The sequence below is a fragment of the Urocampus carinirostris genome, chromosome 2 (assembly GCF_059441175.1).
Source record: "Urocampus carinirostris isolate Australia breed hairy pipefish chromosome 2, RoL_Ucar_1.0, whole genome shotgun sequence".
NCBI lineage: Eukaryota > Metazoa > Chordata > Actinopteri > Syngnathiformes > Syngnathidae > Urocampus > Urocampus carinirostris.
In genome coordinates, this window is record NC_142350.1 from 44349163 (window position 1) to 44366420 (window position 17258).

General features: G+C 44.4%; 1 protein-coding gene across 2 annotated transcripts; it reads right to left on the reverse strand.

Moving 5' to 3' along the window:
- Positions 1-666: 666 nt before the first annotated feature.
- pogzb (pogo transposable element derived with ZNF domain b) lies at positions 667-16942 on the reverse strand. 2 transcript variants are annotated; one of them, XM_088326670.1, is made up of 15 exons: positions 16857-16942; positions 13052-13164; positions 11034-11129; positions 8750-8927; positions 8545-8684; positions 8378-8478; positions 7423-7569; positions 7194-7331; positions 6929-7131; positions 6737-6862; positions 6579-6638; positions 6403-6515; positions 4715-6307; positions 4611-4647; positions 667-4483 (listed from the first exon to the last, which is right to left on the reverse strand). In XM_088326670.1, the coding sequence occupies exons 2-15, from the start codon at positions 13158-13160 to the stop codon at positions 2641-2643; spliced, it is 4884 nt and encodes a 1627-aa protein (XP_088182796.1). In that variant the 5' UTR covers positions 13161-13164; positions 16857-16942; the 3' UTR covers positions 667-2640. The 2 variants fall into 2 exon arrangements, with proteins under 2 accessions (XP_088182796.1, XP_088182797.1); XM_088326671.1 differs by lacking the exon at positions 11034-11129.
- Between the last annotated feature and the right edge of the window lie 316 nt (positions 16943-17258).

The window sequence follows — 17258 nt, forward strand, 5'->3', positions numbered from 1 at the left end:
AACACTGCAGAAACCAAACCTCCCATAAGCAAAAAAAAAAAAAAAAAAAAAAAAAAAAAAAAAAAAAAAAAAAAAAAATCAAAAGGCTAGACTGAGCTTTGCTAGGGAGCATGTTGTGTAGCCAGAGAACTGGTCCAGAGTTCCCTTTAGTGATAAAAGCAAATGTAATAAATTTGGGTCCGATAGGAAGGATTATGTTCGGCGACTAATTTAAAAAAGACTAAACCCAAAGTGTGTAGAAAAGATCAGTGAAAGGTGGAGGAAGCGTCATGGCTTGGGGCATGTCTTATGCAGCAGGAGTACAGCTATAGGGCCGAGTGAATGCAAATGTACATCAGAACTTTCTTCAACAGCAAATTGTTCCTTACTTGTACTTCAGCCAATCAGCCTGTAGTGTTCATGCAGGACAATACTCCATGACACACAGCAAAACGAGTAAAAGAAAATGTCCTTAAAGGTGAAAGCATGGAATGCCTAGCCACTCCTTTGCACATCTGTTCTCCTCTGCACTATCGTACTCCAGTGTTATTGTTATTGTATAATGGCTTGTTTACCTGACTGCCCATTTTGCACATCTGGTTAGCTGCTCCTCTTGCACTCTTTGCACTACTGTATAATACTAAACATAGCTATAAATGATTTAGCATATTTTTAGTACTTCAATACTCTAACTCAGTACAACATTTATTTATATCTGTACATTCAAGAAAACTGTGCGGGTCAGATGTATCGACATTTCGTTCTGTATACACGTGTACAATAATGACAATAAAGTATATCTGAATCTGATATGGTGTGCCCAGAGTCCTGATTTCAACCCAATATCAAAACCTCTGGAAAATCCTTGGTGACCAACTTGTGGTCAAGAAATCCACTACAATCACCGAACTGTGTAGGAGGCTGGAAAAAGAATGGACCAAAATTTCACCACAGGAGTGTGAGACTAGTGCAACCATCCTCTGGCCACAATGTGCTTAAGTCATTCACAGCAGAAGCCTGTACACTTCTTACCAATCGCTGACTGTTGTTACCTTCAGAAGTTTTTTCCAAGCCAACAGTCGTTCTCTAAATTTGATCAGTGCGTTTTCGGTCTAATATATATTTTTTGTAAAATACCTTTTTTCATTTTATGAGAAAGTTGGAGTACCATGATATATACACATTCAAATGTAAGTGAACTATGGCATAGTGAAGGAGGTATTTTATTCAAAACTATTCATTTTTTTACAAGTTGTTCTCTAATTTTGACCTCCAGTATATGTTCCACAGATCTAAATGAAAAACCCAAAACGCCAGCCAATCACCCAGAGCAATTTGATTGGTTGAGCGGTAGGGGTGGGCAGGTCTTTGCATAAAAATCGTGCTCCCTCTCCCAGCTTTCTTTGTGAGGAAGGTAAATACATCCATGTATCCTTGTTTTCTGTATTTTGTGCCATTTTTACAAAAACTGTTAGCACCTTGTTTTGAAATCATTATTTATGAAAAAAATGACAGTCTAAATGAGCCACAACGATACTTTACTGCAGGAGGGTGACAAATTTTAAGGGGTATATTGGCATCCTTTGCAGTCGTCCAATATTAATAAAAGAATAAACAAATCAGGGCTTTACAAATAAATATTACTTGATGAAATAAAAAATAGGTATGAATACATTAAAACAGAATGGACATGCAGCTACACAAAAGTCTTATCAGACTGATCCAAATTTTTGTGAAATTTCCCCCAAAAAACAAAAACCCATGGAAACCAGTGCCAGTTTCATATGGGGGAGCAAACCCCACTTAAAAAAACAGCCTGGAGAGGGATGGGCACCATCAGGCTGTACTTGCCCAGTAAGTGGTACCACGATGAACTAGGCGGTTAAGTGATCCATGAACCGTGACTAGAGAACAGGTTTGGCTATTTTGCTGAATTATGTTTTAAAAGACATGGTGGGTCTGCCACTCAAAAAAAATCTAAGTGTTTTGCTTTCATGGTTCCTTGGGTCAAAAAGGTTCCAACCCCTGCACTTGGGAGTAGCTTACCATCAACCCTTGTGGGTGGCTACGAAAACTAAAAACAGGCTCACAAGCCTGAAGCGCCAATGGATGCAGCAGGCTCATTTTGTCTCAGTCAATGAGGAAAACTGGAGTCCTTTACAATGAGAGTATACGCGCTTTGAGGATAAAAAGACATTTATGGTAAAAACTGCAATCGGCTCGGGGGGTTTTCACGCATTGGCCCTGCCCATTAGTTTTCTGCAGTGAATTCCCAGAAGTCTCGATAGGAAGTGACAAAATTGGCAACGGAACCAAAGTTGCTATATGATATAGTTAGTCTCAGCAAGCAGCAACAAGTCGATGCGCATTTTAGACAGAGACTGCTCTCGAGTGAGTGAGAATTCTCAAAAAAAACTAGCTTCATATGAAGTCCAGATGCTAGGAGCTATCATTCAACTTTAGCCATGTGGCAGTTATGACAAGGTCCATGTCTTGTCATCAGTAGCTTGTGATAGCACGCAATGAAGCGTGGTGGCTGGGCAGGGGCTCTAGTCGGGCCTGCATGGTTCTGTAGTTCGATTGCACCACATCGCTGGAGAAGGTAACATGGATGCAGGCCACCAGCAGACTTTACAGTCCTTCTGGTCCGTCTCGGACCCTTCAGCTCACGTCCATTGGTCGGGGCTCATCTTGATTTGGCTCTGTCTTGTCTGTGTCGGTCTTCATGGCTAGCTTCCACTCGTTGCCAACTTCCTCCCTGGTCGCGATCCTAATCTCCGTGCGTTTCTGGGTGACCTCGTTCCCATTCGTGTTCTCCTTTTCTTTTTCTTCTCCTTCCACATTAATGGCATTGTCCACCGAAAGAAGATGGTCCTCTTGGTTGTTTTGGGTCTCCTTTGGTAGTTCTTCTGGCATCACTTTGTTCTCACAATGGTTGGCGTTGGTGCCTGCACACACTTCTTCGTCTCCCTGAATGTCCATCTCTTGCCCTAACTCATTTGTACTCGAGACCAGTTTTGCCATCTCCTGAAGGCTAGACATTCTGTTGTCTTGACAACTCTCCTCAGACATGGGCTCGTCTTCGGAATCCTCTTCGTACTCTTCCTCCTCTACCTCCGGGAAGTTCGATCTCTCTTCAGGAGGAATCAGTATACTTCCAATTTTCTCCATGAGGTTTTGTTGGGTGTTCTCTGACTCAGGACTTTGCCGGTCGGTGTCTGCCCTTGGCAGGATCCCCGTAAGCTGAAAAGAGCTCCTCCACAACTGAGGCAGATCTTTCAGGTGCCCCAAAGCTTGGACAATCCAGCGGATCAACATTTGAGTGGCGATGTCTTGAAGTTCACCTGGGGCCACTAGGTCGTGCTCTTTCTGGTGGTCAGTGAAGAACTTGTGCCAATGAGCCTGGATAAAACGAGAAAGTGCTGGTTTGACACAGCGTTCGAGTGGCTGCAGAAGGAAGGAACATCCTTCTGGGATTACGGCTGGAAGAGTGCAGGAGCCACTCAGTATGCCCAGAGAAACGTACGTCAAGTGGTCCTGGTGCGGATCAAGAACCAACATGCACTTCCTATGAGGAACCAGCCCAGAAAGGTATCTAAGCCAAATCCTCCGAGTCCAGACCTTGAAAGCCTCCTTGGCCAACGGGTTCTGCGAAGTGACTTCCAGGGCCACAAAGTCCGGCACCACTACGTCAATCAGCCGTCCGTTGGTCAGCACCAAAGCAGGCAACATAGTACCGTCGGCCAATGCTGACAGGCAGACGGTGACTAGCGGAACCAAGCCTGTGAACTGCAAAGCCTTGGAGCGGTTCCGCTGGTCTTGGAAGCTGCTGGGATCCACAAAGAAGCACAATTCATCCATGACGGCCACTGAATCTTGTGGAAGCTGGTGCGTTCGCACCACTCTGTGGGCGAATTCCTTGAAGGACTGGACGGTGGCCTGCAGAGCCGGTGGCAGGCGACGGTTCAGTGTGCGTCCACTAGAAGGCATAGGACCCAGTTGGTAGCGGAGCATGAAATGCAGAGCCCAGTCGTAGGACACCTTGAAGGTGTGGCTGTCTTTGTTGAACGCGGCTGCCTGACGGAAGAAGACGCTGTCGCTGACAGAGAGCTGTTGCTCATGCTGACCCAGCACCCAGGCCACCAGGCGGGCTTCGGCTTCCCCCTCCGCGCTTTGAAGGCTCTTGGGCTTCAGGCGCTTCCGGGCTTTCTTCAGCCATGAGCGGATGAGCCGCGGCTCAATGCTGTAGACTACTGAAGCTTGCCGCATCCCGCCGCACATAGCCAACAGCGCCACTGGCATCTGCTGGGCAGATAGCACGTCGCTGTGCTCCTTGGGGGTAGGGCCCAGGGCAGGATTTTCTGGACAGGACAAACAGGGCAGGGAAGGCGCTTCCTTAATCTGTGGGCTTTCCTCAAGCTTCTCTGCATCCTCTTCTTCAGAAAAGTCCAAGTCCTCCAAGGGAGCCATATGGTCTTGTACTGTGTTGGACTCCGCCTCTTCACTGTCGCACACAAATCAACACAACAGTCAGACTCATGGATGACGCCGTCTTTTCATTCAGTCATTGAATTTTTCAAGTGCCGAAAAGAACAAGAACTTTCTCGGCGTAAAAAGTGAAAGTCAAATACCTTTGGTTTTCGTCAAGGAATCCAATGTCAGTCGGACCTGTGGGGAAGTAGAGCCGTTAGCGGGGGTGTAAATTCCCGACAACTTCCAGAACAGACACACTGACCTTTGTTAAACAGTGAGAGGCTGTGAACCTCCCAGAAGCACGAGGGGTTTTGGCAGAGCACTGCCCTGCATGCTACGCAGCCCCAGGCATTTTCCCTTTTGCTGTGGCAATGTTGGCACCTCCTGGAAGGGCGGCCAATCACAGCCAGGCGGTGTCGGCGTTGGACGCTTGGCTCTGGCCCTCTGCGGGGAACGCCGGCGCCGTCAAATGGCTTGCGGGTGCCCTCGGCCAGCTGGACTCCCAAGCGTTTTCGGAAGGCGACCTGCGTAAAGAGGCCGTCTCGCACCCAGGCCGGCGGGTTGTCCCTACGGCTCTCGCGCAGGAGGATGAACGCATTGACCACGCTGAGGTTGACCAAGAACCAGAAGAGCGCCCGCCAGTGGCGGTCCTGCAGGATTCCGCCCAGAGGGTTGCAGGCCAGCAGCTGCTTACAGATGTCCACCCCCCGCATGTTCTCCTGCAGCAGGCGGAAGGCCAGAGGCCGCCGCATGGGGTCAAGAGCACCGGCCGTGGTCTGGGATCGTCTCCACACTGTGTCCGCTTGGCCGGCGGGGGCATTGGTGCTCAGGCATCCCATCTCCTTGACATCCATCCAGCGTGTGGCCAGTAGGTGGCCAGAGCGCCTCTGCAGGAAGTCCCCTGGGCCACCCAGACGGCCGTCCTGCCACAGCTGGGCTGGCAGGATGGGACTTGGAGGGGGGAAGGAGCTGGAAGCATAGATGCCCTGCTCAAGGAGCTTCTGCATCAGCGGGACAGATGTGAGCGAGTGGGCTAAGTAGAGCTGGTGGTTCTTGTCCTCCAGACCTTTGACCAGCTCCCCAACTACGTGAGAGCCTAGTTGACGGCCCCCCTTTTGGCCGGTCTGGATGAAGAAGCGGTGGCAGTACCCCGACTTAGAGTCGCACAAGAGCCAGACCTGAGGCTGGATCTTGGAGCGGGCTGGTCCCGGCCGTTCGCTGCCTACGCTGTGAAGCAACGCTCGGTCCACACTGAGGCAGCAGTTAGGCTGGTAGGCGTCCCAAATGGCCTTGCCCAGGAGGTCCAACATGCGGCGGAAGATATGAAGTGGGTCCCGGGATTTGCGGCCGTTATCTGCCCGGTCCGCGGCGCCAAAACTTCCCATGCGGATGTTGGCTGCCACCTCCTGGAAGCGTTGCAGGCTCATAGTGCGTTGGAAGATGAGGCCGTTGTCACGTTCGTTCCACGACCAGTACTCCGATTGCTCCGGAAGGTTATGGACCCCCATCAGAATGCACAGGCCCAAAAAGCCTTTGATTTCTTGGGGGCTAACTGGAAGCCAGTCCCGGCAGCCCGATCCTAGGTAGCGGCGGGACCTGGCATGAGCGTTGGTCTCGGCGCTGATCAATTCCACTAGAGCTGTGGGGAACAGTAGGTTGAAGAAGTCCACGGCGTCGCCACCCTGCAACACCGGCGGGCAAGGCCCACAGGACTCCGTGAAAGGCGCCACCCGAGTCCTTCCGTCCGCCTCGTCCTCAACAGGCGTCCAATCGTTGGCCTGGTGCTGATCTGGGCTCGCGGGTGGCACATCGACTTCGGTCCCCAAAGACAGACGGAGGTCCGGCTCTGCATGCGCTGCATACAACCGACAAGTTAACACGAAGCACTATGAGACTTTTGTGTCTTGAGACATCTTGCATCTTGCTGGACGCAAATAGAGACCGGCTTACCTCGAGGACGACAGGTGGCTCTAGCGTGCTGGGGCCTGGTCAGCAAGTGTTGGGCCATCTCATCCCCGGACAGCGTGGCATAGTTGCAGCAGGTGCAGAGCAAGAAGAAAGGACTGAAAGACGAAGGTGCACAGATCAGCACACGCCTGAGCTTGCCGGCAGAGTTGGAGTCTTACCAGGGTGGTGGGCGCCGATGCGGAGGAAGAATTTCGCCTTGGGAGCGTGGCACGTGATGGCTGCAATCAGACGGAGATAAACAATCAACAGAACTGTCATCACGCCCCTGACCCCTACACACACACACACACACACACACACACAAGTGCCCCCTTACTGGATCATGTGGGCGGCGTACGCACGAGAGCAGCAGCTGCCGAAGGCGCAGAAGAGGCAGCGCACGTGCGTCGGGTAGTGGGTCGCCATGTCCTGCACAGCGACGCCGCACTCTAAGCACCACAACCTGACGCAAATATAATTGAAACAATATTTTAATGGGCCCTGCAAGGACAATAAAGTGCTCGCTCACCTGCCGCCAGACACTTCGGTTGGTTCAACAGCGGACAAAAGGGGGGGTTTGTTCGGTGGGGAGCCCCTGGTGCCAGAGATGTCGTGGCACTCCGCCTTGATCCGAATGGGCTGAATAAGGCAAGAAGGGTCCTGCAGGAGCCGGGCCTCCCCCTCAATGGTTGCTCCCGTAATTCTCCGCTTGCCGTACATGCGGATGGTCACCTGTTCGCATTCACATGTTACTAGCAGTGCCTGAACCCAAGATTGAAAAGGCAAGAGCTGACCTTTGTGCCCAGGGGCAGCCCCTCCAGCTTGGCATGTCTGCGGACGCTGCGGTGGCATTCCATCCGGTGGCTCTTCTTGTCTGGCAGGAAAGCAAACTGGAGTCGGCACCTGCTGCAATGGATGGCTTGCTTCCCCTGCTGCAGGCGTAAGTGCAATGACGAGTGTTTGCATCTTTTCACACCAACTACCGACTGCGTGGAGCCGGTTAGGCAAGGAAAACAACCATACCTGGTGCCGCAGCACATGCTTCTGGTAGCTGTCCACCTTCCTGCTGACTTTGAGGCAGAAAACGCACAGCAGGTAGCGGGAATCTCGGTGGCAGCTGGCAAAGTGCTGCAGGACGTCCGTGTAGAAGGACGAGCGGTACAAGCACACCTAAGCAACACAAAAAACTCACTTTGGAAGCAGGAATAATGGGGGGAAACACTAACCGTGGCTAGAATGGAGTGGCATTGCTTATGCCTTTAAAAAAATTGGATGTGTGGCAGTTGACAAAAGAATGGACCTCGCAAGTCTACCTCTGGTTATTTTATTTTAAGGTATACGGCGTGTCCAGAAAAATCTATCCACAGAAGCTGATAACTCAATTATTTATTCTTTCTTTATAGTCTGGCAGCCAAACTTAAAATTAATTCTAGTGACGGTAACTTCCGTTGATGGTTCTAAATTGACTTACAATTATTATTTTATATCAACATTGTATGCTATTTCACTGGGTTTTCATAGTTAACATTTTAGAATAAACGTCCTTTCTTCAAAGTCAAGTCCGGCTGCCCAGACCTTGGTTCAATGAGTTCAGTTTATTAATAAATATTTGGTTGTCAGCTGCTAAAATTTGTACCCAATTTTATTGGGAGACCCTACAGTAATCTCTTTTTATATTGCAGTTTACTTTTCGCGATTATGATATTTCACAGATTTTCATCTTTTTCTGCATCAGACAGAAAATGCTATCACGGGATAAGTTGCCGGGGGCTGTCTGTGTGTGCGTTTGTGTATTTTATTTGTAGATTTATGGTTGTTATTTTGTTACAGTTGTACTTATATGTTAATGATATCTAATAAATGAATAAATAGATGTTTCTGCTTTGCCGATTTTGACTATCGAGGGACTTTTTCGGAACACCACCCCGCAAAAAACAAGGATTACTGTAAAGGTCAGAAATGAAGAGAACATCCCCACCTGACAAATGTATGGCATCTCTCCCGGCTTGTGATTGGTCTTCATGTGGTTGAGAAAGGCCGGCTCGTTGTCAAAAGCCCACTCGCAGATGCGGCACGTGCCTTCGGAAATGGGAAGGCGTCAAACGGGCGAGCGCCATCCAGCTTTACAGGAGCTCACTCACTTACAGGAAGAGGGAGCTGGTCCGTGAACTTGCTCACGGTGGTCCTGAAGATGAGCGCTGCTGGAAAACTGTCGGAAGCAGAAGGTGCATGTCTCCTCGTTGCCCCGGGTCAGCGCAGAGTGCTGAAGCGTGTGTTGCACCATCCTGGGGGAGTTGCTTTGTTGTCAGTAGCCTCGAAGGACGTGTAATGTCTCCCCTCCCAGCCTCACCTGAGATTGTCACCGACCGCACGATCACAAACGCTGCAACTGAAGACGGTGGAGCCTCCGGGCGCCTTTTGGAATTTCTTGAGAGGCTGATCCCCTCGGGCCTCCCCATAGTAAAACTCGTCCACGCTGAGGACCACCTTGTTCGTTCCCCCGCTGGCAAAGGAGGCCAAGTCCGGTGCTGCCGGGTCAGGTGACACAACAATGAGGTGTTTTGGCGAGAGTGGTTCCCCGAGTTATGCTTCCAGTTTCTTTTGATTCAACCCAAGGCAAGTGTCATTTTTATGGGAGGTAAGGAACATTTAAGGTTGCATAATGATAGCCTTTTTCCTACCAATACAGATTTCTGGAGAAAGACACCCAAAAAATAAATTATTAAAAAAGGCATTCAAAATCCAATTAGTATGATGTGTGTTATTATTTTTGTTTACAATTACAGTAACATGTCAAGTCAAGTCACATTTATTTATATAGCCCTTAATCACAAAAATGTCTTAAAGGACTGCACAGGATTACAATTACAAAATTACACAATTACCTGATCTTAAACCAACATGAAATGGCTGAAGTCAAAGGTGTCGAACTCATTTTAGCTCGGGAGCCACATTTTATTTTTTTGTAAGATAACATCGGGTGGGTTTAGACATATTTAAAACTGCAATTCATTGTTTGACAGGATGTGGCTCCGTTTTCTCGTGCTTCACTCCGTATTGTCTTGTGGGCCGGATAAAATGATGTGGTGGGCGATGACACTGGTGGCTTAGGAAAATAAAGTGGTGAAACGAACGGATTTCAAAAATCAACGTCCAACAAAGCAGATATGTTTTAGGTGGATTTCCGTTTATCTGTCAGCATTTTCATTTGTTTTGGAGTACAAATTTTACGGGTTTGGATTCTATGGATTGTCCTTAATGTAACAAAGCCATTTTTGCAGACATTAAAAGTTGAAGACGGCCAGGGGACGTAATGGTGAGTTAACTCGTCTTTATCATTTCAGGTATCTTGTTTCAGACTGATTGTGATGTTTCTCTGATGAGTATATTTTAAATCTCAAGAGTTTAAGCTTTCCAATGATATGTGGCACGACGTATTTCAATGACTGGTGACATTGTACCGACACGTATTTGTTTATCAAAAGTTAAGATACCGTATTTTATAAAAACTCTTTCCATGTACCGTCTTTCTTCATACATATCTTTCAATGTGGACGAATGCGGCTTTTTTTAATTTCCTTTAAAAATCTACTGGGTTCGTGCGGCTTATAACCAGGTGCGCTTTATATTCTGGAATTTACAGTAATAACAACGACAAAATGTGAATACTGACAGATATTTTAGAAAATGCACAAGATTATGATCACTTATAATAATGATACAGGTCCTACAATCTGAAAGCACACAAGCCTAAGCAGAGAAAACTTAGCGTATTTTCTGGACTGTAAGGTGCACTCAATTATAAGGTTCGATGCCCTGGGGTTTACACTACATTACACAGAAAACCTTATTCTAAACACAATAGGCCAGGGAAAGAGGTGTCAGATAGGTTAGTTTCCAGTAAGGTAAGATTTGTTTATATAATAGGGGTTAGAGGTGTAGGTAAGAGTAGCGCTGTAACAAGAGTACACACATAAATTTAAGAAAAGAAAAAAATCTGCGCCATTATTTGATTTCTTTTGTGTACAAGTCTCTCACATCAAATTTTAAAATAATCTCCAATGAAATTGTGTGAACGAAAAGTGATGATCCTACTGATTATTTGATGTCAAGTTCTGAAATAGAAGTAAGATCTTAAAGCCCCAATGTGTACAATTTAACCACTAGGTGGCACTCTTGTCTAATGTGAACAAAAACCAGTGCCAAGAGAACAGCATAGCAGCGGGATGCCAAACATGGCCGCGACTTCAAGGTGGGGATTCCAGTATAGAAAAGAAATGTAAATTTCTTGACCTATGATATTCTATAAAAATTAACATTGGTATGATCGTCTATGTATTTTTGCCTCATTTTTAAATCAACATTTTTCTCTAACTGAATGAAACTTTTTTTTTACCAATCGTACCACTAAATATTACACATTGTCCCTTTAAGCCCGAATCATCCCTCGTCTTACAGAGGCCTTACAAATAAAATGTGAAAATTTGGGTTTACTTCGGGCTCAGTCCCTCAAATTAAGTTAATTCGTCTGACTCAGGCCGGTTCAGGATTTAATACCCAGGGGCCCGTTTCGATTTAGGTGGATATTTAAGGTCTGATCTAACTTCTATTCTTAAATGATTGCCATTTGTCACCTTGATGCATGTTGCCGTCCTGGGCTGAAGCTTCTGAGAAAACGTGGCCACTAGAGATTGTAGAGGACACTCCTAAAGGAGGGCGAATCACGGTGGCTGTGCAGACAGTACAGGAAGTGGCGCGTAAACATATGGGAAGCAGCAATGGATGTCAACTTTGAAGGAAACCACCGCGGTGTTTTTTTTTTACTTTGGTGAGTGGCATTAACGAAAACATTTATTTAATGGAAAAGTTAAATGCAAAAACGATATTTTTATCATATTGCTCCCTCTTCGTCATTCTTATCGGAATACTCGCAAATTCCATATCTACGGGGTGTTTGGTTTGCCTTTGAACATGTACTCTGCTTATCCGTATTGCTCCAGAAATATGTCATTGAGTTTCCGATTGCATTATTCCCTGCATGCAAACGTACCCTCTTGTCAGATTGCTTTAAATAAAGAATCAGTTCTGGATCGAGACTTGTTTAATGAATTAAACAAGTCAGACACCAAATGTGAAGAACAAAGCATGCTAGGGCAGCACGAGTTTGGGAAAAAAAAAGGGAATTTTTCAGATCAGTATTGCTCTTTCGATTTTCGACTATGAAAGTGCATTTTCTGTGCTTGTTTCCTTTTTTGTGAGTACTTTTAAGCCTTGGATGCATGACCTACCAGTACAAACACCCTTCCATAATTGGGGTCGAAAATTAGAGGGGAAAAAAATAAAAACGGCATCATGTCATAAACATGTTTTATGAGGAATACCTGGAATATGACAATGTTACAACTTGTTTTATTTTAAAAGATTATGAAAAATAACAGCCCATGGGAACATTTTTGATCCCACTTATGCTTCCAAGGGTTAATACCAGTGACATGCTTTATTTAACCTGTTGACATTTCTACGGCCCGCAGATGAGCCGTCAGACTGTTGAGAAGCAGAGACGTATCGGTATAATGTCACAGTCACTGGTCCTTTTGGAGTCTCCAAATGGCTTCTTTTTGAAACGCCTAGACATACCTTTGGTAAAATGTGTAATATACTAATGTTTAGTTCCGATTGTGATCAACTTTGACCTGGGACCAGGTAAAGCTTTATGCGATTGTCCAAGATTTTTTTTCCAGCCAAGATAACAATGCCATATCTTTGCAGGCATGTGATTGCAAAAAACAAAACAGGGGAAAATAGAAAACCTTTTTCTGTGTTCCAACTTGCATCACCGTATTTTTACACTATAAGGCACACAGGATTATAAGGCACACCCCCCAAAAATAGTTTTTTGTCATATATTTTCCATACACAAGGCGCACCGGACTATAAGGTGCTACAGTGGGAACGTCAACAAAACAGTCGATAGTTCAGTCAAACTTATAAACCCCTTTATATTCCGACAGCCTGCACGGAAGCAAATACGTGTCTCAGACACATACGGACACCGTGTCTGTACGATGTCACCAATCACTCAAATGCGTCATTCCACATATCATTAGGAAGGTTAAACTCTTGGGATTCAAGAAATGACAACCATTTCTTGATTTCTATTTTCTTTTTCGCTGACAACTGTGTGGACAGCAAAGAAAGAATTGTGCAAGGAAACGTGGTTTCTTTACTGTGCATATGACAATAAACACTTTTAATTGAATTATATTTAAAAATGCACCCATCACAGAAGCATCAAGATCAGACTGAAACAAGACACTGTTTTGCCCCTCTTTAGCCTATGCAAGCCTGTAAATGCTAAAAAGGACCCGCTCCATTTACCTCCGAATGAATTTAGCCAACAGTGACTGATTCAGATGATGATTGACACATTGGTACGGAAATGAAACGCAGCTTTATAAGATTGCTGTCAATAAATCCTTTAAATAAACGCAATGTTTTCTGATTACACAATCGCACTACAACACATCACAATAGCGTTTAGATTTTGGTTAATCGTCAACCCTAGAGCATGCGCATCCAGAAAGAAAGTGTTTTGTTGTGTCTGTACAATGCTGGGCTTTTCAATGTTTTTCGATGTCCGAATGCAACGCACCGGCTGTCTCACTTGCACCTTCCTCGTCGTCCTCGTCCACGCAGTCGTCCACCTGCTGCCACGGCTCCAACTCCTCCTCCTCGCACTCCATAAACAACTGCGTGTCCATGTTGCTGTAGAAAAAAGACAACAGAATGGCAGAACTACCCAATGAGTCGATTATCTGGATACCTATCGACGAAGGAATGAAACCGAGGCAAATCTCGATTAAGATACAGGTGAGAGGCGAGTATGCATGGCATCGGCGAAGAAAACCTTCGAGCCAGTCATCAACACAGCCCATAAAATCATGGGCTGATTCCTGTCGATGCTGGAAGACATTGCCCACAACATTATGGCGGACTCTTCTTTGAGCTCCTGCTACTTTCTGGCAGACGCTACAGGTCCTTTAAAATAAAGACCAACAGGCTCAGAGACCATCACCGGCCTTAAAAGCACCCAAAACTACTCCTGCACCGTTTTTCAGTGCACTATTTTCTGATACCAGTCTACAAGAACTACCTTGAAAACCTGATGTATATACTTTTACAGTGATAGCTCTGTGTTTGAACAACTTTATATATAACAAATTGGTGTTAGACCCCAAAAAACTGAAGTAATTTTTGCTGCAGTATTCCAACGAAAAATCGTAACCCGAACATACCCCATGTAAATGAGTGTTCATCTTGGCTACTCTAGCCCAGTCGGGTAAAGATGATGAAGAGAGATGGTCAGTCTGTCAACACATGTTGAGAATTATAATAGAAATAGAATACAGTCTTTATTGTCATTGATGACGACATTGTTCGCAAAAAGATTAGACAGAGCACTCAAAGATGAACACGAAAGTCTGAAAAGAGAACAATGAGATAAAAGAATGTCAGAATAAATAAAGGTGGTGCCGGGAGACTGGCCTTATTTGTATTAGAATTTTCTTTCGTAATAATAGTGCAATAAAAATGGTGCATTGTAACAATGGTGTAATGAGGGAAATAACCTTAAGCAGCAAACCCATTTTTCAGGACAATAAGCAAGATTTTTATTTTTCTTAATGTTGTGTGCTTGTTTAGGGTGGTGATGGCCATTGAAGAGAAACTGTCTTTGAGCCCATTAGCCCGTGTTTTAGGGGACCTGTAACGCCAACCAAAAGTCATTTGAGCGTAACAGAGTGTCTTTAATTGCCCTTTTCTCCGATAAAATGGCTCCCAACAAATTTAGTGGGATTGGAAGGGAAGAGGGAAACAGTGAGAACAACCATCAAGTTGAAGAATGAAATGATTGCCTAATACCAGAATGACCGCCATCAAATCGCTGCTCAAAGGCACAGTAAAATGTTTTGGATAAGTTTCAGATTTTATTACCTTTAATCTTTATTACGTTTAATCTTTATTACCTACACCAGCAGTCACCACCCTTTTCAAAGTAGAGAGCTACTTTTTGTTCCTGTTTTGCGCTAAGGGCTACTATTTTGATATACACTGTAGGGATTTTTCTAGCTTTAATTTTGATCAAACGTTAGGATTGAACCGAATTATTCTTTACTGGAATCAGAATCAAATTTACCTCTATGTGTTGCTTGAGCTCCACCTTAAACCTTTATTTCTCTGAATGATGCAAGAAATTCCTACACTGATAAAAATAATTAAATTATGTTATTACTTGTGGAAAACAAATAAAATAACAGGGGAAAAAGAGAAATGTGTAGTCATTTTTATGCTGGGCTTATTTGCTCTACAACATTTTTAAAATAACAAGTTGTTATTACTATGTTATGACAGGGTTGTGATTATTAGAAGTGGGGTTGAAATAGGCTCAACCAACCATACATCATGCCAGTTAAGAATGAATTTCTGAGAAATCACCATGACCGCTGATGATTTCAGAACCAATTTGTGGGTTAATCAGGGGTTCTTAGGGGACTATTTGGTGTTCGCAGTCCTAATGCTGGCTGCTCCTGATCTAAAGATTTCCATATTCATTGTTGATAAGGCACACATTTCATTCATATTTTGGGTATTTATGGTTAAGGTACACATTTGGTTCATATTTTGAAATGCGTAATAACGTATAAAAGTAGCATTACTTGAGATGGAAAAAAATGTTTGCGTACTGAAACAATTTGGTGGTTGAAAACTGATCCAGATTGGGTTATGGTCAAGTACAGAGGTATCACTGTATATATTGAACATGTACAGTAGAATCTATATTCATATTCATTTATTATTATTTTTGCTTCTTATGATCTAACAAAAGAACATGTATCTAACTGTTTAATTGTGTGTGATCATGATGAATCAATTGGTGTGATGAGAAATTAGAATACTTCATTTGTCACCCGAAATATCAATTGTTCATTATTATTTTCTTTTGAATGATAATAAGATTAAATTTATCTTCCTTATTTTTCTTTGTTATAATTGGTTACATGAATTGAATAATGTGAAAGTTTTTGGACTGTTGGGACAGGATCAAGATAAGCTTCAGCTTTTTCCCGTCAGACGTTTTAGCTTGTGTATTTGAATTTTTATCAAAGTTGTTGACTTTGAAATGACTACAACCTTGTACCGTAGTTCATTAACAGTACAAAAATATAAAAAAAATCAATCAATCAATCAATGTCAATTCACTATTGTTCTGATACACTTACAACTTAGGACAGTTTAAAAGCAGTAGCGCGTAAATAGTCGCCATCCTAATGAATGACCTGTGTTTTATGTTGACGATGTTTGTGTATTGCAACGTCCTGTGCGGTCGCTCTTCAAGGTTTTTCAGTTTGCTGAGGTTTTTGAGTTTTTCCATGCCGTCATGTAAGTTTTAGATCAAGGGATTCTGTACTTATAGTCTAAGTCTGTAATAGTCTGTGCAGCCCTTAGAGACTTCTTGTAATTCAAGGCTATACAAATAAATATGACATGCCTTGTTTTCACGTGTTAAGTCTTTTATGAACTGTTTATCCTGGACTGCCACGTGTAATATCGTTGTAAACAATGTACATTATGGTGTAATAATAGTCTGTGGTTTGCAATAGTCTGTGCGGCCCTTTGAGACTCCTTGTGATTAAGGGCTATATAAATAAACATGACTTGATATTATGTTGTTATCAATCACATTAAGGACGATTCTATTTCATACCATTGTCAGCACTAACCACTGGAATTCCACACAGCCTGAGAATAAAACATTTGCAGTCCAAAACATAAAAAGTGCCTTCTTTTTTATTTACTGAAACAGATCAGCTAAATTAACACCATTTTACCATGCACTTGTCTTTTTCATTGCATTATAAGTTAGGCTAGTTCTCAAATCAATACTTAATAATTTTGTTTGCATCTTTATCCTGGCTAGTCTTTTATCTCTTTTCTCTTCGAGGTCTTTATTACAGGTTTTACCCTGGAGTGCCATGTCTAATCTCGTTGCATACAATGTTTCACAACTTTGATATCAAAGACAATAAAAAATATTATGTTGTAAAATACTACAGGCTAAAAGCTGCGTCAACGCTGTCGTTCGCTGGCGGCGCCTGCAGAGGGCGCTGCGCCACCTTCCGCCCTTGTCCTTCTTCTTCGGCGTTCGGTCGCTGAGTCTCAAAACGCACCCGCCAAGTGACCGCAAACAAAGACAAAACGACACATTTTCGGAACCGGGACTAAGGCATTGGGTTCGGAAGGCGCTCCTCTCAAACGTGGTCGGTTCGCTTTGCTTGCAGTACGCTTGGTTCGCCCGGAACCGCCCCTGCCATAAACCCAATGTTCCCTCCATGCTCCAGAAAGTGCTAGGCGATTTTCTACTCGTTTACGCCCACCGAACGGAACCAAACCGCTCTTACCTGCGGTGGAAAAGGCCAAGCCCTGCAACACAACGACAGAACACTGGTAGAACCTCGGACGCTGGCGGTCTCACTGGAGAGCCAGACGAAAGGGGCGGGACTTCCGGATGAGTTTGGTTCCTGACGCTGATTGGTTGATGTTTGTGATGTCATTGCCGGGTCGTACGCACGCTTCGTATTCAGCTTTGCTCACAATAACAAAAATCAATTCTAAAATGTATTTTACGATATAATTACTATATTTCTACAAGAATATTATATTAAAGTCATAATACGTGTTTTACAGGTATAGACAAACTACGTCCCGCCGGCCACATGCGGCCCGACAAAAAAATGGTCAAAAATATAAAACATCGTTAACTTCATACTGAAAATGGCACAAGAGAATTTTTTTTTGTATGC